This window comes from Ursus arctos, unplaced genomic scaffold (assembly GCF_023065955.2).
Source record: "Ursus arctos isolate Adak ecotype North America unplaced genomic scaffold, UrsArc2.0 scaffold_25, whole genome shotgun sequence".
Classification (NCBI taxonomy): domain Eukaryota; kingdom Metazoa; phylum Chordata; class Mammalia; order Carnivora; family Ursidae; genus Ursus; species Ursus arctos.
In genome coordinates, this window is record NW_026622930.1 from 23,209,080 (window position 1) to 23,236,545 (window position 27,466).

Below are 27,466 nucleotides of genomic sequence, written 5' to 3' on the forward strand. Positions count from 1 at the left end.
GTGACAGCTTCATCCTTCCTAATAATCGTTAGTATTTTCTTGGTGATATTACCATAGCTACTGTTTATTGAGAGCTTACTCGTGTTTAGTGCTACACTAAGAGCCTTAGGTTTCTTCTCTTATTTAATTATCAGAACGTCTTTATGTGCTGGGCACTGTCATTATCCCCATCTACACAGGAGGAAACTGAGACTTGAGGGGTCAGGCAGCTTGCTAAAGAAAACATGGCAAGTGGGTGACTACTGAAACCACGATATGAAGCCAGACCTGAGTGCATGCTCCCAAATCACTAGTAAAAATCAGAACTTGCCTAAACATCACCTTTTACCCTTTTCTCTACTCTACATTGCCCCTACACTCACTTGGGCCTCTTGTTCAGCACACCCTCTCAAATGTAAGCTTTTTGGCAGACAAATTTTTTTATGTTTTGTCCACTGCTATGTCACCAGAGCCAAGAATAGTGCCTTCACATAACAGACACTCAATAAACATTTGCTGGGTTGATGAATAAACTTTAACACATCAGATTCTAACCACAATATTATCTTTGCAGTTGTCCAATGTCTACAAGCCAAGTCGTTTCCACTCTTTCTCAATCTTCTATGATCATCATAGTTCTACTGTTCTCTGAACAATTTTCCTTTACATACTAGACTCCTACCCAGACAAACCCTTGCAGCTTGTGATGGCTTATGACAGAGTTCTAGCCATTGGACTATAGATGGAAGTGATATGTCCACCTCTAAATCTGACCCATAAAAGCCGAATCTTCCAATCTCTCTTCTTTCATCTGCTGGGTGCATAACTGAAGCAGCAGATGGAAGAAGCCAGGATCCCTGAGTGTCTGCATATCTTCTCTACTCAGCTGACCTACTCTGGGCCCAGGCATAAGCAGGAAATAAACTTTTATTTTATTAAGTCAATAAATCTTGGAGTCATTTGTTATAGCAGCTACTCTTCCCTAATACATAACCACTTCAGTTACAGTTATTTGAGCATGCAAATATGATATATATAGATACACACACACACATAGTATGATATAATTATCATATATACACACATTTACATCATATATCATATAGTACGTACAGATATATATAGACACACATATATATATCATATATCATATATATATATAGTATGTCTGTACATATGTGTTTATATAAACATTGGTAAATTATGTACAAGAATGAGATACAGATGAAATAAAAATATTTTAAAATGTCTTGCTAATCAACGTGGTTCTTCCATTGTACTACTAAGCAACATTTCAAGGCACATTGGGACTTAGGGAAAGGTTTGTTATTAACGACGATGAAAACAAATCTATATTTCAAATGGTCTTCTTGATGATATTTTTGGTGGCTGATTTTATGTCACTCTAATCAGGAGTGACATAAAACATATTGTTTTTATGTCATAACATGGTTGACAAAGAGCTCAAAACTAGGAGTAGAGGTGACAGCTCTGCCATTTTCTTGTTGCCCACTTGTAACATCGGTATTATTTTCAATCCAAGGTCTCCTTAAAGGAGTTTGTAGAAAACACTTTTCTATTTTGTGAAGGTTAGTTTCATAAAAACTAGATCACGTAATCCATAAATCCACTTTACCAGGCACAACTACAATGTGATGCCTCAGTTTGCCGAGGGCAAATGAACAGATGAAAGTACCACTATCAAACTTTCCTTCCCTTGAAGATATGTGTATCAAACCCTGCCCCTCCTTCAAGACGTGTAAATACGATATGAGACATGTAGTCATCTAACATCAGACATCTGAGGATGCTAGGATGAAGGCACATATTTAAAACACCTTAAACTTAAAATTTTCCTATTTCATTATAAAATAAATTGAAGTTTTAGCACTTATGAACCCTGCAATGGGCACATTCTATCTTTGAGGCTACTGTTCTGTCAGGTGTTTCAGACATCCAAATCCTAGCGCTCTTGATTTCTGAAGTCCATAATCTACCTCCACGCTATGCACAGAGTAAGACAGCTGAGATCACTCCACCTAATTCTCTCCAGCTGTAGCCCCCTACACCTCCCCAAAGCCAGAGTTTTCCCTGTTAACATGGGGTAGAACCCTTGGTCTCCGTTCCCAGTGACACTGATAGATATTAACCAAGCTTTCTATGATTTGCTCTACGTCAAATTACAGAAGAAACAAAATCGTATCCTATCCTCTGAAGTCCATGCATATGGCCAAAAAAGTGACTGAGAAGTAGTGTGATTTGGTGACAAGACCCAGGGGCTATGAGTGGTAAGATCCAGGTTCCATTGGACCATCTCTTCAATGAAGTCAACATGGCCCTTTGTATATCAGTCTCCTCGTATATGGGACAGGAACAGTAATGCCTGCCCTACTACCTGGGGCTGTGAAATTAGTAGAAAAAGAAAAAGAACCACGAGAGAAGAGGCTCCTTATAGCCCTGGTTTGGGTGGGCTGCATGAGACCTCCAGAGAGGCTGCAAATTGGCAAAAGTTCGAGAAAAGAGGTTCACAAAAACGGTAAGCCTGTTATCTGACACCGTCTTTCAGGAAATCTTGAGTAACTTAGAACACACAGGACAAGAAAAATGCTTAAAAAATTTTTTAGATTTTTGATTCCTTTAATGAAGAGTCGTGAGAAGGAAGGCTCAGAGTGGGTAAATGAAGGAGGAGCAAGGCTTCCTAGGGGCTCAAAGTACAGAACGGGCAGCAGACTCTCCATTGGGGCAGAGCACAGAGCTGGAGGCTGAATAGTAAAGATCCAGGCAGAACGCTGTGACTGGCTTTGAAGTCAGGACTGATTTCAAATTCAGGCTCTGACATTGACTGAATCTGGGTGATTTAACCAACCTATATATGCCTCAGTTTCATCCTAAGTCAAGTAGGTACAATAATACCTATTTGTATCATGCTTATGAAAATTTAATGAAACTATAGCTATGCCTGATGTACTCTAGGACTTGGCACATAATAGGTTCTCAATAAATAGTTATCTCCTTCACCATCATTATCATTCACTTGTCTTGCCCTTGCTTAGCCCGTCTTTAAAAGGAAATAGATGAGGCATAACTAACATTTGCCAAGTACTGAAGGGTTAGGCTTGGCAAGCCCTTATCAACATCAGAGGTTAGAGAAGTACTTTGCGGTGGGTCATGCAGAGGGGATGTTCATGCCCTACAAGACCTTGCCAAGAAGTCACGGGTGATAAGCAGTGAAAACAAAGCAACAAACCCCGGCCAGATTGGAGGAGGGGCAGCGGGTAAGCAGCCGGCAGCCAGCAGCAGGAATGACCTTACTGACTCAAGGACACTCTAAATGAAATGCATGAAGAGCAAAGAGGAAGACAGGAAGGCCTGGAAGATTTGACGAGGGGATCTTACTCCTTCACCACTAAAAAGGACCCACTTGATCCAAGTCCTTAGACTCAATCTAACCCTTCTTATGCAATTGCTGTTGCCTCAAGCCCTGTCTGAACAACCTGGCTCTCCACAGTTCACATTGCACTAAACTCTGTCCTTAGAGAAACAACCAGAAGGCCTCCCTCAACAGTGTCTCCCACTGCCACATGAGCTGTTTATCAAGTCTAAAGTCATGTGTAGAGAGCCCACGGAGAATCACGAGTTTTGATCCCCCTTATACCCACAACAGGAGGCCATAATTCTTACAGATAAATTTAATTTTTTTTTTCATAAAAGACAAGAGAGAGAAAGAGTAAGTAGATGATTTGGTGCATCCCCCTTACCAGGACTAGACAACTCAAAATTCTCTCCTTCTTCACGGAAGCCCTGTTATGCATAATGATATGAAAAACATCCCCGTTAAGAACAGGTTGTGTTTGAAGTGCTCTTATGTATGCCCTTTGAAGAAGACAGAGTAAATCCTTCTTGGTAAAAGGGGAGGCATTGATTATTTAATTAAACAAAGTAGTTATTGACTTTTTTAAAGCAACAGGCAAAATTCTCACAAAGAATAGAATTTTTATAATATGTGTATCTCTAATTCCTGTTCCTGAAAATAAACTAGCTGAAAATTCAACCTGTGAGGAGAAAAAAAAAATGTGTTTCAAAGGAGAAACATATTCTGAAAGAATTAATGTGCAAGCAGAAACTGGAGTATCTTCCTACAATAGCAACTTGGCCTTTGAAAAGTATTTTGATTTGATTGCTATTAAAATATAAATCTGAATAACTTCACCAACAAGGGGAGTCATTTCAGGAAGCGGAGGTGAGAGCTGTACCAAATCCATAAAGGATATTTGCAAAATACCTTGTAGATAATACAAACCATGCCACTTAATCAAGTATTGAAAAGGTTCAAATTAATCCTGACTTCACTACAGTTAATATAAATGTCCCAAGTCAATAAATCTTGATATTGATTAAACTACCCCTCCCCACTCAATTCAATTTTTAAGACCCACCAGTTCCCCACAGGCAGAAGGGGCAGATGTGACAATAGCGATTTACAAAATCAATATAGCACGAGAGATCTAGAGAAATTAACTACAGGAGAGATGACCCATTAAATCATCCAGTCCATCTCCGGCTCCCTCTTGGCCCCTTGTAGGCTATTCTCTTCCAATATATTTGAGTCACTTTACCTAAGTTAAGTTGTAGAGGTTAACAGATACGAGGGCTTATTCCTTTTCCCAAGAAACTGGTCCCCTCTCCTACCTCCCAATGTTGAGCCCCATGTCTCACTCTACATCAATTAATTCTCAACTCTGGTAGCATACTACGTTCACCCAGGGAGCTTTTGAAATATACCAGTGCCAGGACTGAGGCCCAGAGATTTTTATTTAGTTGATCTGGGGTAAGACCTGGGCAATATTGAGGATTTTTTTTTCTTTTAGTATCTATGTGATTCTAATGTTTTAGTATCTATCTTTTAGTATTTAGTATCTAATCTTTTAGTACCTATGTGATTCTAATGTGAGTCTAATGTTAAGAAATTTGGAGAATCAGTTCTCTACAAGTTCAAAAGTCTTATTTCTTATTTAGGTTTTGAATGCTTTCTTGTTGATCATATTAACATTAACTCAGTACTACCAGACTAGGAGTAAGATTATAGATGACAATAAATCAGCGAGTCCCGGCCGGCTGAGGAGCACTAGCTGAGAACCCCTGCTGTGGGAAATCATTATCTCTGATCAGAGTATGGCATACATCGCAGGTGGATTGTGGCACCTGAGAAGGAAAAAAACTGGCTGAGGACTACGCTTTAAGAGGAAAAGAACTTTCCCAGCAACTATACCAGGAGCAGTTAACCACATGGAGAGCTGCCAAAGATAGAAACCCATCAGACTTGGCATACCTCTGTTGATCATTTTTTAAAAAGATTTTATTTCTTTATTTGAGAGAGAGAGATCACGGGTGAAGGAGAGGGGCAGAGGGCAAAGCAGACTCCCCACTGAGCAGGGAGCGCCACGCACGATGCCGGGCTGGATCCCAGGACCCTTGGCTCATGACTTGAGCCAAAGGCAAAGGCTTAACCGACTTAACCACCCAGGCACCCCTCCTCTGTTGATCATTTTAACTTTAGCTTTGGGAGGAAATAAAATTTAAATATGAATACAAAAAAAAGCACACCTGTACAATCTAAAAGCTAAGTTTTGTTGACTCCTTCCCATATACAGGCACAGTTCTGAGTGCCTTAGTATATTACAACTAAGTCTCACCACAACCCTAAGAAGTAGGCGGTACTATAATCCCATTGCAGAGATGAAGAAACGCAGGCACGCAAGGTTCCACAGGTAGTAGGTGACAGCGTTGGAATTCCAGTTTAGCAGAGGGACTCCAGAGCCAGTGCTCTCGATCCTCAGTCTCAACCACTTTACAGAACTAGACATAAAGCAGTTGTTTCTAACATTACCACACATAATAATCACCAGAATAAATATTTTGAACAACTGACCGGGCCTTTTGCCTAGAGATTCTGACTCCGTAGCCTGCGTGGGGCCCATGAACTTGCATTTACAACAAACACGGGAACACCTTTTGACACGGTTAAACTCATCAGAGAAGTTCGCGATGGGAAAATACAGCATTTTCGGCAATTAGGAGGGGAACTAGCAGCCTTGCAAAAAGTACCTGCAGAAGCTGGAGCAGAACTTAAGCTACAAAGAGTTAAGGATGCACGGCCAGTGAGGGGCAGCTCCTCTTCCAAAAAGCATCTTGGTTAAGGGTAGTACTTTGAGGAAAGTTATTTTTAGCAGAGGAGAAAGTGCCAGAAGAAAAGGAGAGATTAAAAATTCAAGAAAGACCAGGAGAAACTGATGATGGAACAAGGTTCTAGAGAAGGCAGGAGGGGGCACGGCAACTGCAGTGAGTCCACCTGCCAAAGCCTCCATCACAGGAGAGGCCTCCCAGAAAGATGGGCTCATGCCAGGCCCCTTGGCACTGTGTCTAGCCGTACAGGAGCGTACTTCCAAACCAGTACTGGATAGCAAGGTTAATAACAATCTTAGGAAGAGTTTTTCAAAGTCTCTTGAAAAGGAAAAAAGAACCGTAAGCTACAACATTACCAAGGCAAGTCCAAACCCTCACGGGTACCAGCGCTAGGCTCGATTGGCATGTTGCTCCTGGAGGACCATCAGCTGGCGAGCGTGGAATTCTCTTTTACGTGGGGTTGCTTCTCTAGTCCGGGAGCTCACAACCCTGACTGCAGAACTGGCTACGTAATTTACGGGACTAGGCACAAAATGAAAATGTGGAATCCCTTGTTCAAAAATTATTAAGAATTCCAAGATGGCAACAAGGGAGCCTTAAACCAAGTGTGGGGCCCTTCTAAGCACTGTGACTGCACAGTTTGCCTACCCAGGACTCTGGCCCCGCCTGGCTGCACTTTAAAATTCTAATGCCCAGGCCACACCTGAGACCCATTAAAACTAGAACCTCTAGGGGTGAGAACCACACATCAGAATTTTTCAAAGCTCCCCATTGACTCTAGTGTGCAGCAAGGTTGAGAACCACTGCTTACTTGTCATAGAATCTGACTTAATACCAGCTTTGAAAATCGTTTTCTTTAAGAAATTATACCTGAAAAAAATTTATAATGGCCCCACAAAATGAACCGTAGCCCCATTTACACACTACTGAATCACATTCTGCCACCTACCCATTCCTATAAACTGGCTCAAATTATTAGTATAAAAGAAATAATAAAAAAAATCTCTTCCTGTAATAAATACACATATTGCCATACAAAAAAAAAAAAAAAAAAAAGGCAATTTGAGCAATGGAGACCATGCTGCATTCCTTTAAGGCCCCTGTCTGAATTTTCTTGGCTCTACCAGATGATTTCTTCCAGGGTCTGGGCACTGGCCCAGAACTCATCCACCCTTCTGAATAATGCATGACACAAGGCCCTTCCAAGCAACAGTGAGCTTCAGATGGAATGCTCAGTTAAGGCCGGAGAATCTGACCCTCACCAAATCCAAAGCTTGGGATTTATCCCAAGAGACAGGATCAAATGAGGGTGATCATTCGAGCAGCATAGCCGGGCAGCTCCCAGCCGGATGCATAGCTACCCGAGAGTTCTTAGCCACAAACTCAGCCGTCGAAGGAAAAGAGCTGCTGTAGTGAAGAGAAGAGAGAGGGGCTTCCCACAGGAATCTAAGACCACAAATGCATTAGGGAAGCCAATTGTTTCATAGTGGTCTTTAAACAAGCAGTACAAGTTGGGGCAAATTATGAGACCTCCAGTGGTGCCCCTTCAGGATAACAGCAAGGACTGAGGTCTTTCATTCGGATCCTACCCGCAACAGAGCAGCAGGGAATGATCAAGAGGTAGAGTCCACGGGTTAGCATCCTGGCCCCACCAGTTAGTAGTTGTGTGACTTCCTTGTGCCTCAGTTTCCTCACCAGAAAAATGGAGCCAATAAAGTACAATCGAATTGCTATGAAGGTTAATTCAGATAATCCACTTATGGTGCTTAGAAGAGTGCTTAATACATGGTAAGCAAAATGAAACCAAGGTTCAAAGAGCTTAAGTGATTGGCTCCAGGTTCCACAGGTCAGTAAGAGTAGAGCCAGGACTGAAACTCATGTTACCCATATTATATTCTCAAGTCCCTTCTCTCACTTGAGAACAGAGCCGAGACCCTCTCAGCAGCCCTTCCTGTGTGGTATGCAGCACAATCACAACTTGTGGTAAGTGAGGCAAGAATTAAAGGAGGTGATGTAGGTAAAGCTGGGGACGACTTGCCGGTCACAACATGAGCACTCAATCCATGTCTGCTATTGCTATTACTGCCATCGCTATCATACAATTGATGCGCTACCAGGAAAATCACAAGTAACTTGACCATGTCCACCGTACTGGAGACTCACTTGCAGAGCTAGCTATCTTAAGAAACCTGATGTCCAACGCTTTGGTAAAAACAGAGTTCTTTCTGGTACTGTTATTAAAATCACCCACTTAAATTGGCCTGTGCATACCCTGGGAGCCTATTATCGGTCATGCTTGAAATAATAGAAGCCATACTTCCAAGCTATCATGAGCAAGGGAGAGGGCAAAGATGCAATTTTAGAAAGAAGTCCAACTTCAAAAACCTATGGTCCCCCAGCCAGAGTTTGGCCAGTATGGAAATGAAGCCTAACAGGAAAAGGAACTATGACCACCGTGTCCTCTAAAGGCCCCGCTCTACAAGAGAACATGTATACGACTCTGTCAAACCCAACTCAGCTTTTATTGCTGACATTCATATAGACATAGTGCTAGGCCCTTGGTGAGGGCCCATAGGCAGCCATATTGGGGTGGTCACCCTACTGTTTAGTGGAAACTTCCTGATCGATCAGATGGCATTAAGTCACTGGATTTCTTTTTCCACCCGAGCGAGTGTCTCCTTCCAGAAAGAAACCTGCCCCATGGCACCAGTTTCCCTATTTTGCTGAGTGGTCTAGGGGGGGAAAAAAAAAAAGAAATCTAAAAAATAACAATGAAGCCATGACAATTAAACTGGCATATAATGAAAGCCACAAATACATAATTACCATGTCCCACTTGGTACAAAATATTCCAGAGTTGCCAAAAACTGCCCACTCTGATAGCAGTTGCCCTTATGCAGGCCCTGGGCTCTGCAGCTGCATCTCAATGAGCCTAAGTGGGCTGCCTGGAATGGTTTCCCTGGTAACGGGGTTCTGGCTGAGAGGGACATTGATTACCCCGAGGAATGAGTTTCCACTTGGAGGGAGACTGGGTGAATGCAAAAGCAGAGAATTTCGAGGGCGAGGCAGGGTCCAAAGGGGCAAGGGAGTCACTAAAGACCTGGAAGGGGTCCCAAGGTTTCCCTTTCTGAGATGGAGGAAAGAAACATGTAAATTTGGTGCCTTGAGGACTTTAAAGACGAGAGCTGGAGTTGAAATATCCCATCCACTCCTGACTCATGTATGTTCCTCATCAGGAGAAAGGGACTGGTTGTCCAGAGATGGAATTCTAGTCCCACCTCTCTTAATTCACCAGGCGACCCTGAATAAATCGGGTAAAATCATGGGAGTTAGAACAAAGAGGTTTTCTAGGGCTTAAAAGCGAAGACCCTCTGAGAAGAGAGAGGACCAACTCAGACCATGACAAAATGAGGGAGAATTTGTGTGTTAACTGTCCTTTCCCTTGGCATTCATACTTTTTAATTCTCCTCCCCTGTCTCAAGTGTACGCTCCAGGACTCAGATTTTCCACCAGAAGTTTCTAAGGTTGCCTTTAGGAGAAAGGTTACCACCAGATTTGGCCCATTTCCACCACAAATGGAACAAATCGGAATGTTACATGGCAATGAAGGTGTTCCATTGTCACCCAGTGCTGGGAACACCTAGAGGTGATAAGCTTGCCAGTCCCTTTCCTGTGATTTCCTAGGATTGTGTGACGATTCTCACTGTTCCTCACTTATAATACATTAATGATTGATGAATAATGAATTCATGGGATTGCAGAGAAGGAATAAGGGAAAAGCATTCCAGGCAGAGGGAACAGCAGAGGTGAAGGCCCTGTGGCTGGAGAAGTAGGTTCATACGTGACCTGAAAAATGGCCAGTGTGGTTAGAGACCTGAAAACAAGGGCAAGTATACTGAGAGATTCGGGGCGGGGGGGGGGGGGGGCGTGGTAGTCAGTGAAGCAGGCAGAATCATGCAAGCCTTGTTAGTGGCCATGTTAGGGGGGTTATTTTTATCCTGAGTCTTGGAAGCTATTAGCAGGGGAGAAAGTGGAAGTAACATGACAAGATTTTATTTTGAAAACATTAACTGAGTTCAGGACATGAGGAAACCAATTAGAAGGCGACTGTCATGATCCAGGCAAGGATGACACTGACTTGATGAAAAATCTTCCAAAGGGGAGAAGAGCTGCTCCACAAGCAGCCCCTCTTACTGCTTTCCCTGGTTCTGGGGAGAGTCTCCTGGTTCATCCATTTACCCTTCATCAGCATCATCCCCTGGGACTTGTGTGCTGAGCGTTCATATCTCAGCACAGGCAGCGGATTCCCTCTGTCCTCTTAGATGGCACTGACATCTTAGTCAATTAAAAGCCTGAAACTGTTCAGAGATTTTTCTAGTCCTTGTTCCCTCAGAAAGCACATAAACCTTGTTAATGGGTTGTTGCATTTTTATGTCCCAACAGCCACTTGCAGGAGAGAGGGAATACTTAGTAAACACTCATCTCGCAGGTATGATGGACCAACCACAAAACAAAAACTCCTCTCTTCTTACTATTGATGCCAAAAGGTCATGTAAGCTGCACTAGAAACAGGAAAACCTGGTCCCAGAACCCTTCATGTGTCCCAAAGTATGGCAACAGCTAAGGAATACTTCCTGAAAACTTGTCCCAGTAATCACTTGAAACTGTATTTGTCTGGACTGAGTTCTCAGGATGCTGCAAGGGAGAGGACAGAAAGAGGCCTGTAGGACGTCTGCAGCTCTCAATGATGGGTGATTTGGGCAGACTCGGACAAGGCATGGGAGAGGCTGGAGCAACAGTCTGGGGCAAATGCCTATTCTGGGTTTCAGATGGACAGAGGTGGAATGGGAGCTGTGGCAGGCAGCCACACAGGCTTTGATGTTTCTCCCAGCAGGAGGCAGGGAGGGGCTGTCTTTCCTGCCCTTGACTCTGGGTTCTGTGGCTGCTTTGACCAATAGAATCCAGTAGATATAATGCTGTGCCAGTTTCTCTTCCAGACTCCAGAAGTGTGCAGAGGCTTCCCCCTTTTGAAGATACAGACCTAATTAAGTTGGATGATTATTCTTATTTCAAATGATGCTTTCCATTTCAGACAGATTTTCCTTATGGGTCTAACTATTAGACAGCATCTGCTGGAATAAATCACAGGAAGCTATAGTCTGAACAGTCACTAACAAGTTACTATCAATCAAAAATCAAGCCAGAATACTTTTCAAATAAAAGTGCAGGTCAATGGGACTAAAAGGACTTTATTTTTTAAGGTCTGATTTACAAATGACCTTTTTAAAGAATCTAACTACAGAGTAAGTTTCACCTCCAATAAACAACCCCAATAGACTCCAAATGCTTTTTTTTTTTAAATAAGGAACCGGAAGTTCAAGATTGTTGCAGGTTTATTTTATCCCCTTCTGAATTTCAGTCTATACCCCCGGGACCCACCTCTGAGGATACAGAAACTGCCTATTTCCAGGTACAAACATCTCTGGAAATGCAGTCTTTCCCTTAGTCCCAAGACATAGACAACCCCACGCTCTCAAAGCCAATAGGGGAAGGGACACACAAGAGTTCTGCAGAGTTTTTTTTTTTTCCTCAAAATCTTTTTTTCTCCAATCAAGGGGAGAAGCAGAGTGAAAGGTGAGCTTGAGTGGGAAGCCAGAGCCTGGATTCCTGGCCTTTCCCAAGCGGTATAACGCGGACTAGCTGAATCTCTCCCCACCTCAGGTTCCTCACCTCCCAATGCAAAAGAACGTGATGGACAAGGCCACCTGGCAGGTCCTTCCACAGCTAAGAATCTAGGATTTTACGTTTTTGACAGAGGATGGGGAATCTCCCCTCCCCAGCTATGACCCTGAGGAAGACTCAGAAACTCCTAGGCCAATCCCATCCTCCTTCCAATGGCCCAAGCACTTGGCGGCGATATTGAGAGCAGCAGGATGCAGGGGGAAAAGGCAGGCCTTCAACCAGTCATACCAGCCGTCTCCGAGGAAGGAGTGGCTACTCCAGGAGGTTTGGGGCAGGCAAACCAAGATGGTATGTATAGTCACATAGACGTTTGAGAAGGCCAAAATGTCTTCTCTCCCAGAGTTAGAGAAATATGGTGCCCAACTCCGGCAGCTTCCCATGGCCTTCCTGATGACAGCCAGTTCTCCAAGGTCTGGCCCGGCCGCCAGGCTCTCTGCTTTACATTTAGGTCTGAGGTGCCATGGAGATCTGTGAGACTTTTTCCAATTGCATCCTCACTTACTCCCTCAGCCAAATGCAAATCTCTCATCTTTTATCTTGAGACCACTGCTGAGATGGTGGAAAGGCCAGGGATTTGCTTTCTGTGCTCTGATTTTAACACAAAGCCTACTGACAGTGCAGATGGTAAATGCTCCCCAGGAGCCAGCCAGGAGACCAGGCTTCCCCAACAAGAGATCACGATCCTCTTAGAAGTCACTGGAGCTCCCTAGAATCCTGGGAGATAAGTGATGGCACTGGGTGGGGGTGGGGGCGGAGGGGTTAAAGTGGCAGCTTTTTAAAGCGGTCTGGTGTCTGCTCAGGGGTAAACACATAGACCCATGGACAGAAAAGAAAAAGACTAGGATTTGTAAAGGATCTGGTTACATATGAAGGAAACACCAGAAGTCTGTGGGATTATTCAATAAATTTTGTGGGGTAATTAGCTTTTAAAGGAAAAAAAAATCCCCATGTCTTGTACCACATGCAAAATATATATATATAATATAAATAATAAATATATATTTAATATATACTATATATTATATTATATATAAATATATATTTAATAAATATATCTATATATTTTAAGATTTTTTAATTTTTAAGCAATCTCCATACCCAACGTGGGGCTGGAACTCACAACCCTGAGATCAAGAGTCATATGCTAAACCGAACAAACCAGCCAGGTGCCCCTAAAAAATATATTCCTGTTGCTTTAGAGACCTAATGGTCAGAAGCAAAACTTCAAAGACGATCAGAAGAGAGTATAAGGTAATGCTTAGGAGCTTTACAACTCAGAAATAGGAAAATATTTTTTAGACAAGACATAAAAAAAACACAACCCATAGAGATCCAAATTAATTTGACAACATCAAGTTTTAAAAATCTCTTTTTGGCAAAAGATGCCATAAACGAAGCTTCAAAACAAGAGATAAAACGTGAGAAGATATCGTTTATAAATATATATACACACACATGTGTGTATGTATACACATATGTTTTATATTATACATACATATGTGCATGTATGTATGTGTGTGTATATACAGAGAAAGGGCTGGCATCCAGAATATATAAGGAAGGAACACTAACAAATCGATAAAAAAATTGCAACCCAGAAGATGAGCAAAGAATACGAACAAGTAACCTAGAGAAAAGGAAATCTTCAGGCCAGCACACATCTGAAACATTACTCAAGATCTCTGATAAGCAAAGAAATGCAAAGAAAAATCAGAGTAACGAGACTTTATAAGGCCCATAATAGTAAGTGCCGCAGAGGACAAGGAGAAACAGGATGTCCACTGTTGGTGGGGGTTTAAATCAGTACAATCACATTGGAGCACCTCTGGCAATACGTGATACGTTTGAAAACGTAGAGTCCTTAAGACCAGCCGTTCCATTTCTAATATACATCCTTGAATGACCCTCATCCGTGTGCACGGGAGAAGTGCACAGATGTTCACACTAGCCGAAATGTTTGCAAAACCAAGTAACTGTACAACCTAAATGTTCACCCATATGGGAATGAATAAATACAGCCGTGCGAGAGAGTACTATACAACAGACAAAACGGATATACTAGAGGTAAGTGTATCAACACTAAGTAAAGCGATCTGCAGAAAAGCATGGCAACCATTTACATAAATACTACTGAGTGCTTACAGCTACTGAGCAGAAAAGCCTGGACTAGAAGGGGACATACCAGATCTTCCACAACGTACGCCTCTGGCAGTGAGGTAGCAGATGAAGCTAAGCAGAGAAACTTTATCTGTAATTTAAACAATTTTTAGAATATAAAATAGATTTGGAGCAAATATAACAAAATGTAAATATTTGTTCATGCTGGGCAATGGGCACAGAGGTGTTTATCATATTATTCTCCAGATTTTTCTATTTTTATTTGTTCATAACCAAGGAAAGAAAAGCAAATAATGTTCTCACATGAAACGGAAACCCTTGTAGCCTAAATATGTCTACACTCTGCTTCCTCTCCCTGCCTTAGCTCAGACTCTCATCTCTTCTCAAACATGCCATTACTGATCTCCCTGCCACCAGTTTCTAGCTCTAGAGTGTTCACAGAGTATAAAAATATAATCTTGAAATATAAATCCTTGAAATATAAATCTTAAAAAATTTAAAATGAAATGCAAAGCTAATTCTCTTAATACAGACACTTCACCTTCAGAGTAAAATCCTAGCTTCCCTGCATGGTAGACAAAGTTCTCCGTAACCCAGCCTCTGCTTCCTTCTCTAGCTCCAAATGTCACAATCCCTGCCCCTCACCACAAGCACACCCCATGTTCTGGTCACACCGCTGTCCCCGAGCCTTTGTGGGTCACTCTTCCCCATTGATCTCTGTTTCATGAGTTTGCCCTCTGACATGGGGCTCAGGCATCACGTCTTGCCTGCATTTGGGACTCCTTCCCCGGCCTCCCAGAGAGCTGGTTCAAACCATTTCTGCAGTTAACACACCACACTCTAACCACCTTCTCCCCCGGGGGGGACTGCAAGCTTCCAGTCTGCAGGAACCCCATCTCATAAAGCTCTTTCCTTTGTGCTATAGTTACTGCTCAGGAAATTTTGTCAGATTAATAAATGAAAATAGGCATGCATATATGACATGCCCACTTAGTACAAAGTAGCACCCTAAGAGTTGTTTTATTCATTCATTCATTCACTCATTGGACAATGACTAGGAGTAACATGAAGAATACTAGCCCTCCTTTGTTGGGTGTTTATAATGCACCTGCTGGGCCTTGAGGTGGAAAAAAAGTAAGGAGAGGACACATGCCTTGTCTTTAAGGAGCTTCCAGTCCTGCTGGAGACGGAACACTAGAATAAGAAGTGACCCGAAGCCTATAATAGAGAGTGTGTAACTGAAACCTAAAATGAGTAATGTCGAATTCCAGATTACCCTTAAGGCATTTAGATATCGAGTTGCTTAAAAATGAACAAGAAGTAGAAATTGAAAAAGAAAAGAAACAGGATGAGAAAGGAGGGGAAGGCCACAGAAGTCCTGAAGCTCATTCCAAAGTGTCCAGCTTACTGCTCTGATGGGAGCAGACGCTGAAGCTGGAGCAGACCCAAATCAGGTTAGGGCCCCGTGGATGCCTGCTTGTCAAAATGCCCCATATCCCCAGGATTAATAATGTAGGGAGAAAGGGGGCTGGCACTGGCTGGCAACTTGGCCAGACAGCCCCAGTCCTTCCCCTGCACCAGGGCTCTGCTGTTCAAATCAATATTCGTTAGCAGGCAGAATGAGCTCGTTTCACGCATGTTCTAATTAGACAATGGAGATTATTACAAAACACCTGCAATGTTTGTAATCGTTTAAAATAATGAGAATCAATATTAGCTTCCAAAGGCACCATATGGTAAATGCTCATTCCAGGCATGTGGTCCCTGATAGGCTCTCAATGCTTCAAAACTGATCATTAACATTTTTTAATTTGCAAAAAGTTGCTCTCGGTTAATGAATTGGCTGCCTGTGTGCCCTACGCACAGTGACCGCCTCTAAGTGAGCATTTAATTGTAACATGGCCTCGGTGCCCACTGGAGCACGTGGGGTCTGCCACAAAAGACGTGCTCCAGGATCCAGAACAGGCACGCGTCCCACCACCAACAAGGCACTTCTCGGGTGTCTGATCTCCAAGCCCCTAAAGTGATGGTTCTCAAATCACGCAGAGAGCTTGTGAAAGCAGAGAATGGCGGGTCCCACCCCAGAGTTTCTGATCCAGCAGGTTAAGGGGAGGGGGCCGAGATTCTGTATTGACAACACGTTCCTGGGTGATGTAGATGCTGTTGGTCTGGGTCCCCCACTTTGAGAAGCACTGCCCTAGAAGATGTCACCCACCTCCCTACTCCAGGCTAGTACCTTCCCCATCAGCAAGAACTGCAACGCAGGAAGAGTGATGACTAAGGAAAGTTCTCCCACATTCCCTGTGTAAACGCCCAGGCCACACCTAGTGAAATGGGCAGTAGGCTTCACAGAGCCTGTGTGGAGCCAGACACTATGCTAGACCTTTCCACATATAGATTAATTCTCATCGCAACCCCATGGAAGAGGTGTTACCATATTTGGTAGAAGAAGAAACTGAGGTACAGGCTCTAGGGTCAGCCTGGCTGAAACCCAGAGGATTCAGACTCACATAAGGGTTATGGCTCCAAAGCCCGTGTTTCAGGCACAGCAGGACACTGTCCAAATGACTGTGTGCGCCCACCTCCCCCCTGGCCCAGAACCTGTTCCTCCTCGTTCCCTGGACTCACTGACCACTACAGGGTACCGAGTGGGGAGGCTCCTTTCGCAAGCACACAGATGAGGAAAAATCACATTGCCCAGGCCAGGATTCACTCTTCCCACTTTGCCCCGGTCATAAAGCCTTCTCTCACCATGGACGGGGCACACGACCCCTTCCATTGCTTTGTTTCCACCAGCCCAGTGCTCCTCAACTACTAAGGTGCCCAGAAATCACCTGGGAGCTTGTTCAACTGCAGCCTCCAAACGCACGGGTCTAGGACGGCCACAAGGGAGCACTTCTAACCTGCTTCCAGGCGACGCTGCTGGTGAGCAGCCCCTGCCCACGTGACCACGGAGGACCTGGTGTGGTGGAGAGCAGGAGCTTTGGAGCCAAGGGCACCTAGGCTCAAATCACTCCCAACAGGTTTTTCCTGATCGTTGAACCTCTTAGAACCTCCATTTCCTGATCTCTAAAATGGGGATAGCACCTACCCTACAGAATTATGAAATAAACACTCTATGGAAGCCACCTAACATCCCCGCACCCTCCGGCCCCTTCCACAACACCACCCGCAGCTAATCCCACCCTCCTTTGTTCTCTCCCTTCTCTCACTGTCTATACCCAAGCTTATGAGCCAGGGAGGTCTGACGTTTGGACCCATTTTAATGGTGAGGAAATCATGGACAAGTCCACAGCCGGCCCATGGCATGTCTCAAATACAACCACGGGGCTCCTGGTTGCGAGCTGAATGCTGTCTCTCCCGCCCAGGGACTGAGGCCTCGGCTTCCGGTTGGGTGGTGGAGAAAACACAGGACAGAATGAGCAGAGCTGTGCAGGAGTCCTAAAGAAGTAAGTGGCACTGACTCACCTTACCTTCGGTTGTCCGGAAGCAGAAATACTGGAGGTAGGGGAGCAGGGGCAGATTTCAGTGGTTATATGTGGTCTTAGCTCTGTGTGGAGCTCCGTTCTCATCCAGGGAGTGTCTTAGTAAAACACTCCTTGGGATAACACATAGGACATTAGCCCCAGGCGGCGTGCCTGGAGAAATGTGCAGTATCAAAAGAAGGAAAACAGATAACTCTGAGAAATCACAGGTAGGATTTATAGCAAAATACAGTTTGCTCACGGGCAGGTAAATTCACTAGGCTCCCTGAGCTCTTTCTTTTTCTTCTTCTTTTGATGTTTTAAAATACATAAGACTCTTGTTTTAAATCGTCCCCATAAAACATCGCCTGCAACAGGAGCTCCAGCCAGGGATCCTCCCAGCATCGGCATTTTTCACTGAGCTCGTAATTCACAGCAATTCATAAACTTTTTCCAAATGCTGTGAACGTAACTTCAGGGGGTTAATAAAACAGCTTTCTACTCCTCTACTTCTTTCCATTGATAACTTATTCAAATTGTAATTGCCTGTAATGTGCTCCCTCTATCACATTACTGCTCACGCCTCATGCACTCTCCCACCCCCATCCATCACCCCGACTGTCAGCCAAGCCCTCCTTCCTGCCTTGCGCACAAAAATGGGACTGCTTTTCTTCTCACACCTAGTGGACAAGCCCTTGCCCACACACCACCTTCTCTCACTCCCTCCCACTGGTGTCCTAGATGGAGGATCCCGCTGTCCCCTGCCCACTCAGCGGCAAGCATTTTGTCTCAGGGTTTATCTGTGACCCACCACCTGCCTCGTGGCACGCGGGCTGGCTGGCTTTGGTGGTTTGGGCAGTTATCCGGGCATGTGCAGACAGCACAGTAATAGTGAGGCTCTTCTGGGTGAGGTGGGATGTTGGATGGATCACAGATTTCAAAGTCAGAAGACCTCATGTCATCCCAACTGTGTTGTGAACTGTCTGTGTGAGTGTGGGTAAACCACTTAACCTCTCTGAGCCTGTTTCCTCACCTAGAAAATGGAGGCCATAGTATGTGCCCTCCCGACTCTGTAGGACTGCTACAGCTGTTTCAAGGAGTGAGTGAGATTTTTTCTGAGGCTGACTTGGACTCACAGAGTCCGATATTTCCCTTCAATTACTCCCCAGTGAAGAGAGCAAGTTTTGATGTGAGTGAAGATGGGGCCAAGTGGGGAGGGAGGTCATCATAGTGTGACCCATCTTCTAGGAACAGATAAAAAAAGATAACCAGAATTAGTCCAACCGGTTGGTGTTGGGCAGATGGGCGTCTGATTCTGGTGACCCCAAGGTGGCAAAAGCAGAGGTCAAGGCTATAGCGGGGACCAATCAGTGACCCCGGGGCCTTACGGGCACTGGGGCAGAAAAGCAGCAGATAACGACCCTTTTCCCGACTGCCCCGCCTCAGGTCTCAGCGTGCATCAACAGTTTCAAAGCCTTGTTACCGAGCCAGCAGCACCAATGACCTCCCCTCCCCCAAGCATCCACCTCATAAGCTCAGACTTGCCGAAGAACGGGGTCACAGCCTTTAGTGGGCTTCCCGTACAAAAACACCCCCACCTTCTGCGAAGTTCTGGTGTGACGCAACCCACCCCAGGCCCTGCAGAGTGATAGAATCAGCATGCCACTCAGGCACTGTCCCCAGGGATCTACCTGGTGGTCCAGAAAGCAGCATCTTTGCTCCCTGAGTTTCTTTCACGTTACAGCCCTCCCCTCCCCCAGTCTCGTTAAAATTCCCTGCAACAAGTGGCAGCAGGTTTGCCCAGCAGGTGCCGGAATGTAACTGAGAAAAGGGAAGGGAAATCTCAGAGATTGCCAAGAGACCTCCCAGGTCCCCCATCATCCCTGAATGGGTTCCTCTTTATAACACGTGGGAGAAACCAACTGGTTTCCTGCACCCACCAAGGCTGAGAAGTGGCAATAAAATGAAGGGGAGGAGCACAGAAGAGAAGTCTCTAGATCCCACAGCTAAGTCTCTGGCCTTTTGCCTGAGCCTCTGGGAGCCCCCGGTCCCTTAGGAAGAGGCAGGTGTAGGAAAATGCTCTTTTCTGCAGCTGTTACCACTTAAACACAAATCACTTATTTCATCTTCTTAGCAAGCGCAAAGCGTATCCAATCCCACGGACCGCTTTCTTAAAATCTCAGGACTTAGCCTTCTCTGGTAGGACTTCCTCCCGAACGAGATTGCTTTCTTCGTGTGATTCCCATTAGCAGGGAGTCTGTTATTAGCTTGATATTTTATCTCTGACACTGTGAGAAATATTGCTGCCATAAACCCGGGTGCCCTTAGTGAAAGCTGAACTACTTGGCAAAAGCTAATAAAGTGAGGAACGATGAAAGCAATTGGCTATGAATACCTAAGCAGCAAACACGACAGCTGCCCCCAGGCTGGGCCACAGGGAGCCGGACGCCCCCTCCTGTGCCCCCCTCCCTAGGCACCACCACAGTTGCCTTTTCTCGTGACTTACCTGAGCCATTCCCTCCCAGCCCAATGCCCTACAGCCCAAGGGTCTCACTTGTTTATGCCTGGGAACTGGTGGATTGGGGCTTTCTAAACCATGCCAAAGTTAGTGCAGGGGCTGTCATGCTTCACGAGACACAAGAAGCGCCCCGGGGAGCTCGAGAAGGATTCCGTTTCCCAGCTGAGAGCCACTCCAGAGAGTCTGAGAGCAGGGTGGGCTGTGGGAAACTGCGTTTGTCACAAGCATCCCCAGGATGTCCGAGGGGACCAGACTTGGGTGACTGCTTATTAGCAGAGATGCAATGGGCATCTCTGGTCCCTGCACCACCATTCTGTGGAGAGTGCCCTTTAGAACCAAGCAAAGCTGACTCAGCCCCCCTTTCGGAAGATGCGGTGATCCAAGGGCCCCAAAAGACCTCCAATGAAAGCAGCCACATCGAGAGGCAGCTTCCACCATCCTGAAGGCAAGTGCCAGCCCGGCTTCTGGGTACGTACCTCATGGGCAGGGCGAAGGGAGGATGCTTGCTCGGTTATATTAATGAGCATGTGCTGTCCGTCAGCGGACGAGCCCAGAGGAATTTTAATCAAGTCAGCATCTCTTCCTCTGGCTTAGGCTACCTATTTAAGGAACTTTGCCATGGGAGAGAATCCTCTGCTGTAGCTGGAGGTAAATGCTGATTGGTATACTTGGCACTCTTTGCTTAAGGGACGCCAGTATGCCCAGAGGTGGGCGTGTTGGGTGTGGTTCCCAGGACCATCCTTGCCCACCAGCCGCTTCTGGTTGTGAATAACAAAACCACAAGCTGGACAAGCCGTGAACTACAAAGCATGTGTCTTCTTCACCAAGTGATGAAGTGCTGAAAAGAGATACGGGTGGGATCCAGCATAATGGATAGTGAACCTGCTTGGAGCCAAAAATGATGGCCTAATGCTATAGTTCTTAGCCCTAGCCACATAGTGGAATCATCTGCAGAATTAAAAAATAATAGTAACCACCAACCCTAGAGACCCCAACTCTGGGATCTGGGATGGGGCACAGGTGTTTTCTTAGGGTTCCTCAGATGATTCTAACATGCAGTCAGGCATCAGTGCCTAATAAGCTCAGACTTGTTTAAAGCTGTGTGCTCAGTCTTCACTGCAATTCAACCTCCCGGGGAGTTTCACAATATATTGATGCCGGGGTCCCCTGCCCAGAGATTTGGAATAATTGCCCTGGGGACTTTTAAAACCTTCCCAGCCGATTGCCAGGTATGGCCAAGGTGGAGAATGGCTGGCGGGAAGCCATTTCATGCTGACAGCTGCCTGTCCTTTGTCTCTAATTTTAACCAGTGGTCCAGTGGGAAGGACTAGATTTTGAATCAAGAGACTGAAGTTAAGCCTTAATTTTGTCGTAAACTTGCTGCGGCAGTGCAAGCAAGTCATTAACACCCTGGACCTCAGGTTCTGTCTGATTCTACCGCACAGAGTTGGTATAAGAATTAAATGAAATCATTTGAAAGTTCTCTGAATAGAGTAACCTGCTATGAAAACATTGCTGTACCTTTTCTTAGCCAAAAATCAGTTTCTACAGGGTATACAGCTCAGGAGGAAGGGAGACCATGTGCTAAGAGGAAGGGGACCCCATGGGCAGGCAACAACAATGCTTTGATGTTTAAGAGGCATTTTTCTACCATCCTTTAATTTGGCCTCACTCAAGACAGGACTGTGAAATGAGGACATCCCATATTAGAGGAGAGGAAACAGGCTCGGAAAGTTCATGGGGTGGGGTTGATGAGCGCATCACCCAGACAGCAGACGCAACATTCGATGGGGTTCTACTGACTTGAGACCCAGGTTCTTTTCATTATGCCAGTGATCTTCCCACCGTACTGTGCAATCGATTATTGGCCCCACCCCTACTTTCTGTTACAGGTCTAGAGTGGGGCTCCAGGAATTTGCATTTCTAACAGTTTCTAGGTGGTCCTGCTGGTCCAGTGGCCACCCTTTGAGAACCAAACTTCTTTTGGTGGTAGGGAATTGTCCTGCAGAATGAGACCACTATGGCTGTGGCAAAAAAAAAAAAAAAAAAGTGGGAGAGGAGGAAATGGGGAAGAAAATGGACAATCTAAGTGTTATTAACCGCCTTTTTAAAATGCCTATAAGGAAACAGGTTCAGTGAAGCAAAATATCCTGTCAAAGACACAATTGTCCCACTATACCAGGGGAGGGAACCAGGAGGGGGCTTCTAGAAGCTGGAGAGAATAGTGGGAAAGGCTTTGGTGCCATGAACTCATGAATAATAAGGGTCTAGAGGGTTTGAACCCCAATACATTAGCCATGTGATTTTGGACAAGTCAATACAATTCTCTAAACCACAATTACCTATAAAATTGAGAAAATCATAGTACCTGGCTCACAGGGATTGCTGGGAGAGCGTTTAATAAGAAAATGAATGTGGGGGCACCTGGGTGGCACAGCGGTTAAGCGTCTGCCTTCAGCTCAGGGCGTGATCCCGGCGTTATGGGATCGAGCCCCACATCAGGCTCCTCCGCTATGAGCCTGCTTCTTCCTCTCCCACTCCCCCTGCTGTGTTCCCTCTCTCGCTGGCTGTCTCTGTCTCTGTCAAATAAATAAATAAAATCTTTAAAAAAAAAAAAATGAATGTGAAACACATAATTTACCTGACATATATGAAGCACCCCACAGATGTTAATAATAATCATTATTACTATCGCCATTCAAACCACCATCACCATCAGCAAGTGCCAAGTGAGTACATAATTGTGCAGAGTGCCATGAAACGAGGCCCTGAGAAGCATTCCCCAACCTGTACAGAAGTCAGGAGTCTATGTCTGTGTCACCTGTAGCAATGCCTTCTATCTCAAGTTCAAGTAAAACAAAATGGATATTCCTTTGAGACTCTTCTAACTGCCTTTCAGCTCAGTGGAGCTATGTCTATTGTCACCAAATCAGTATTGTGGGAATGGGTCATCTGAGAGCTCATTATCTCCCTCCTTTTCTCAATCCTGGTTTGCCCAGAACTGCCCAGAAATTTCCACATCCCAGGCAATCTCTCTGACTCAGGCAAACAGGACAGTTGATGGAGCAAACCTCTCTTTCACACACCTGCGTACTCGACAGTAAGATGAATGTGTAATGATGGACATGGGCAAGCATACCTTAGAGGTGGAAAGCAAGGTAAGGATCACCCGTCCTGTCCTAGACCAAAGTATAAATGAACTACAGCCTCAACTTTCCTGTTCCTGGGTCCTCTTCCATTCCCCATCAAGAGGAATTCCTAAATACATTTATTCTGGGTTGTAAAGGCTGTTTGTGAGCATAAAAGGACTCCTAGTTTAGGGAATTTGCATTTCAATAGAGAACCAAATATTAACTGAAGAGTTGAATTACAAGCAAAGGGAGATCTGTCCTTGAGGGTGGGGTATTTTGGACATTTCTGAGCCCCTGGAATCACAGACTTCTACAAGGGATACAAGTCCTCCCTTCCTTGCACCAGGGATTCTCGTTAGAGAAAGAAGCACATCAGAATCATCACGCCCAGGGGTCAGCAACTTACAGCCTGGGGTAAGCCAAATCTTGTCCACCATTTATTTTTGTAAAAATGTGACTGGAACACAACGATGCTTCTTGTTTATATTTTGTCTATGGCTGCTTTCTTGATACATCGCCATAGTTGAGAAGTTGTCACAGAGACCTTGTGGTCTGCAAAGCCAGAAATATTTTATCTCTGGCCCTTTACAAACCAAACTTCTTGCTATTCAAAGTGTGGCCCATGGACCAGCACATGCGTCACCTGGGAGCCTGTTAGAAGGGCAGAAACTTGGATCCTACCCCAAAACTTCTAAACCAAAATCAGCATTTTTAACAAATGTCCAGGTAATTTGTGTGCATAGTAGAGTTGGGGAAGCAAATCTAAGGGGCTTTTTCAAAATATTTATGCTTTGGAGTACAGATTCCGAACAATTCACTACCAGGGCCCTAGCCATGGCCCCATGAGAATGTCTCCTTTGGAAAGCCACTATTACTACAGGTAAAGTTATGAGACAAAATACAAACTATCCAGTTAAATTTGAATCTCTAAAAAGCAGCAAATGCTTTTTTTAACATCAGTATGTATCAAATATTCCATGGGATATACTTATAATTAAAAAAAAAAAAACTTACCTGAAATTCAAATTTAAATTTAAAACACAGGACATCCTGTATTTTTTTTAGGATATCCTGGATTTTTATGTGCTAAATATTGCAACCCATAAATTGTGAGTTTGATACTTTGCTGGAATAGCTCACAGGACTCAGAAAAACACTGTAATTACTAATATTGGTTTATTATAAAGGCTACAACTCAGGAACAGCCAAATGGATGATATCCATAGGGCAAGGTATAAAAGATGCACCACCCTCCCAGTACCTCAATGTGTTTATCGAGCTCTTGGAGCTCTTGGAACCTGTCCTTTAGGGTTTTCATGGAGGTTCCATTACAGAGGTATGACGTATTAAATCATTGGCCATTGGTGACTAACTCAGTCTCCATCCCCCTCCCTTTCCTGGGAAGGCTAGGGGGAGGGAGTGGGCTGAAAGATCCAACCCTCTAATCACTGGTTGGTTCCCCCCTTGAAGCTACCTAGGGGTCCATCAAAAGTCATCTCATTAGCATAAACTCAGGTACCTTGAAAGGGGCTTAATATGAGGGCTTATTATGAAAGTAGCTTATTATGTTATTCAGGAAATTCCAAGAGTTTTAGAAGCTCTAGGTGCCAGAAATTGGAGATGAAGACCAAATATATATTTCTTACTGTGATCTCTTATATCAGGATATCACACTTCCTATGGCAATTTGCCCGCAAATATGACTGCCAATAATTTGTCTCATGCTTATGTGTACATGCTACTTCTCCCATCAACAGATAATCCATTTCCCTCCTCCTGAATCTGGGCTGCCTTGAGACTTGCTTCGACAGGCAGGAAGTGGCATAAGTGATACTGTGCCAGTGACAGGCCTAGCCCTTAAGAAGCCTGATAATTTTCAATTCCATGTTCTTGGAACCCAGCCACCATGCTACAAGGAAGTCCAGCCTATCCTGTTGGAGAGAGAGGCCCTGGAAGAAAAGAGGCCATATGGTAGAGAACAGAGGCCCCAGGTATGTGAGAGATATTTTCTTGATCTTCTATGCCAACCTATCTGGCAGATGAAGGCAGCTGTATAAAACGACCCCAGGAATAGTACTTGGGGCGGAACTTCCGGGTCAACTCACAGAATGACGGAAAAAAACAAATTGTTGCCATAAGCAATGCTTTGTTACACAGCAATAAATAACAGATACACTTCCACTGTCCTGCCTTAGGCACTTGACTTCACTCCCAAGGGTCCCTTCCTCTAAGGCTATATTGGGTAATGGAAATAGCCATCCTCAAACCTAAAGACCTAAGAAGCACTGGACAGGTGCTCTTGGGACAGATGGCCTTTCTTTTCTCCACACACCATCCTAGAGAATGCAATTCTGTTGTCTGCCAGTTGGTGGCTGGTTTTCTCCTAGTTTCCCCTTGGACCTGCTGCTGCAAACCAAGCTTTTGGTGAGCTCCTATTTCCAAGGCACGCTTCCCTCCCAGGAACCAGTGCAAACCACTGGATGAGAATAGCATTCTTGTCTGCCATCTCTTCACCCCCTCTGCCTCTCTGTGACTTCAAGCTGCTGGCAGAATTCATCCTGCTGTCTTCTGAGTTACTGAAGATTCTGGGTTAAAAGGATTCTAGAATCTCTCTTCGCACTTCCCTATGGGGGCACTTCTCCATCCCACTGCCCTCCATCTACTTTTCCCTTCCTCAGAAACTCCAGCAAAACTTCCCCTTAGCATCCTCATTAAGTCCCTGGCAGTAATGTCTGGAGCCAACATGGCTACAGAAAGAAATTTACTTTTATGTGGGATCTCAGCATCCATGGAACTCATCCTAAGGGCCCACATGTGTGCAGGGCAGGCATCAGCTGGATGCTGCTCTCTACCAGCAATTTAAAAGAAGCAACCCCTTCTTGACTCCAAAGCAACTGGCAGCCCCATTTGTCCACCCCACCCCATAGCTATTTTTTTTTCCTCCTTATATACGTGGCTGGAAGAATCCTATGTCTAAGAGCGAGCGGTTCAGGGTCTGCTGAAACCCTTCTCAACTCACATTCTCAGACACAGGCAATGCCATACGTGCACGCCCTCTCCAGGGTGCTGGGTCCCTTGCCTTGCTACTACAGACTGGGTCTGCTGGTTACAGTACTGTGGAAGAGGGCAAAGACCAGGCTTCAGGATAGCACGGACCTAAATTTGTAGCCCATCTGCTGACTGGCTTTGAGACTCTGGGCAAGATTCTGAATTTTTCTGAGCTTTGGTTTCTTCATCTGATAGAACAAGAAAAATACCTGCTTCTCACGTGACAATGTTGGGGGGGGGGGGCGACAGAGGGAGAGAGAGAAAGAAACGCAAGGTTCCATCTCATGACCCTGAGATCATGACCTGAGCTGAAATCAAGAGTCAGACGTTTAACAGACTGAGCCACCCAAGTGCCCCCCATGTGACAATATATTTTAAAGACCGGGTACAGCGCCTACTATGTGGTAAAGATTCAAAAATGGTATTTCTCACTATCCTTCAACTTCTACAACTGGGGTGTGAAAACTTAGTGGGGCCAAAGACCCCCAGACAATTAGTCTATTTGCCCTGCCAGGTGTCCTTGCCGAATGAGAAACGCAACTCATGGCCATAATCTTGCCTTTTCTTTGAGAGACAGTACGTCCAACACAAAAAGCAAGGAATTCAGTCAGGAGCTCTAAGTCTGTCTCAGCCTAACCTCTTCCACTGCCTTACACATATCACTCTACCTCTCAAAAATGGAATTTCCTCATCTCTAAAATAAGGAAAGTAAGATCACCATGAAGGCCCCTTCAAGTGTTCAGTTGTGAAGTCCAAGATTTCAACCAGAGACTGCACTTTCCTGGGCCTGGATTCTGCTCCTATTTCTTTGTGAACGGAATTCACTCCAAGTGGATTAGTCCTCACTCTTCCTCTTAGCTTATTTTACCCATTTTTGGAGTCCCAGCAAGTTCTATGCCACCCTGTGCCCTAAGTCTGTCATTTCCATTCCTGAGCTGGTCATCAGATGGCCCTGAGTGTGTGGCAACTACCGGGCCATTGAGAAGGAAGGTCCCTCTGTCCCCACCTGCAAACAGAGGTCCCGGGGGTTCTAGTCCTCCAAGGACTTTGAGACAGCTCCATCAAATAGGAAGGTCTGCAATGCTGGAAATGTTCTATAAGTCTGCACTATTAGCCACTCGCTGCATGTGGCTATAAGCACTTGAAAGGTGACCAGTGAGATGGGAACTAAAATTTAAATTTTCTTTCATTTTAATTTATTAAAATATAAATAGCCACATGTGGCTAGGGGCCACTGCATTGGATGGTGCAGCTTTAAGGGAAATGTTACAGAGAAGTAGCTT

The 27,466-nt window shown here is 44.8% G+C and overlaps 1 protein-coding gene across 12 annotated transcripts in view; it reads right to left on the reverse strand.

Annotated features, from left to right (window-relative positions):
• The window catches only part of NRXN3 (neurexin 3), a 1,447,961-nt gene that overhangs the window by 1,330,446 nt on the left and 90,049 nt on the right, over positions 1–27,466 (reverse strand). The window contains exon 2 of one of the 12 annotated variants that reach the window (XM_057318696.1): positions 6,115–6,153. The exons of 10 other annotated variants lie outside the window; for them this stretch is intronic. In XM_057318696.1, the coding sequence (XP_057174679.1) occupies positions 6,115–6,153 (39 nt within the window). Of the gene's footprint in view, positions 1–6,114; positions 6,154–25,947; positions 25,982–27,466 lie in introns of all 12 variants that reach the window. One more of the 12 variants, XM_057318694.1, reaches the window with a different exon arrangement.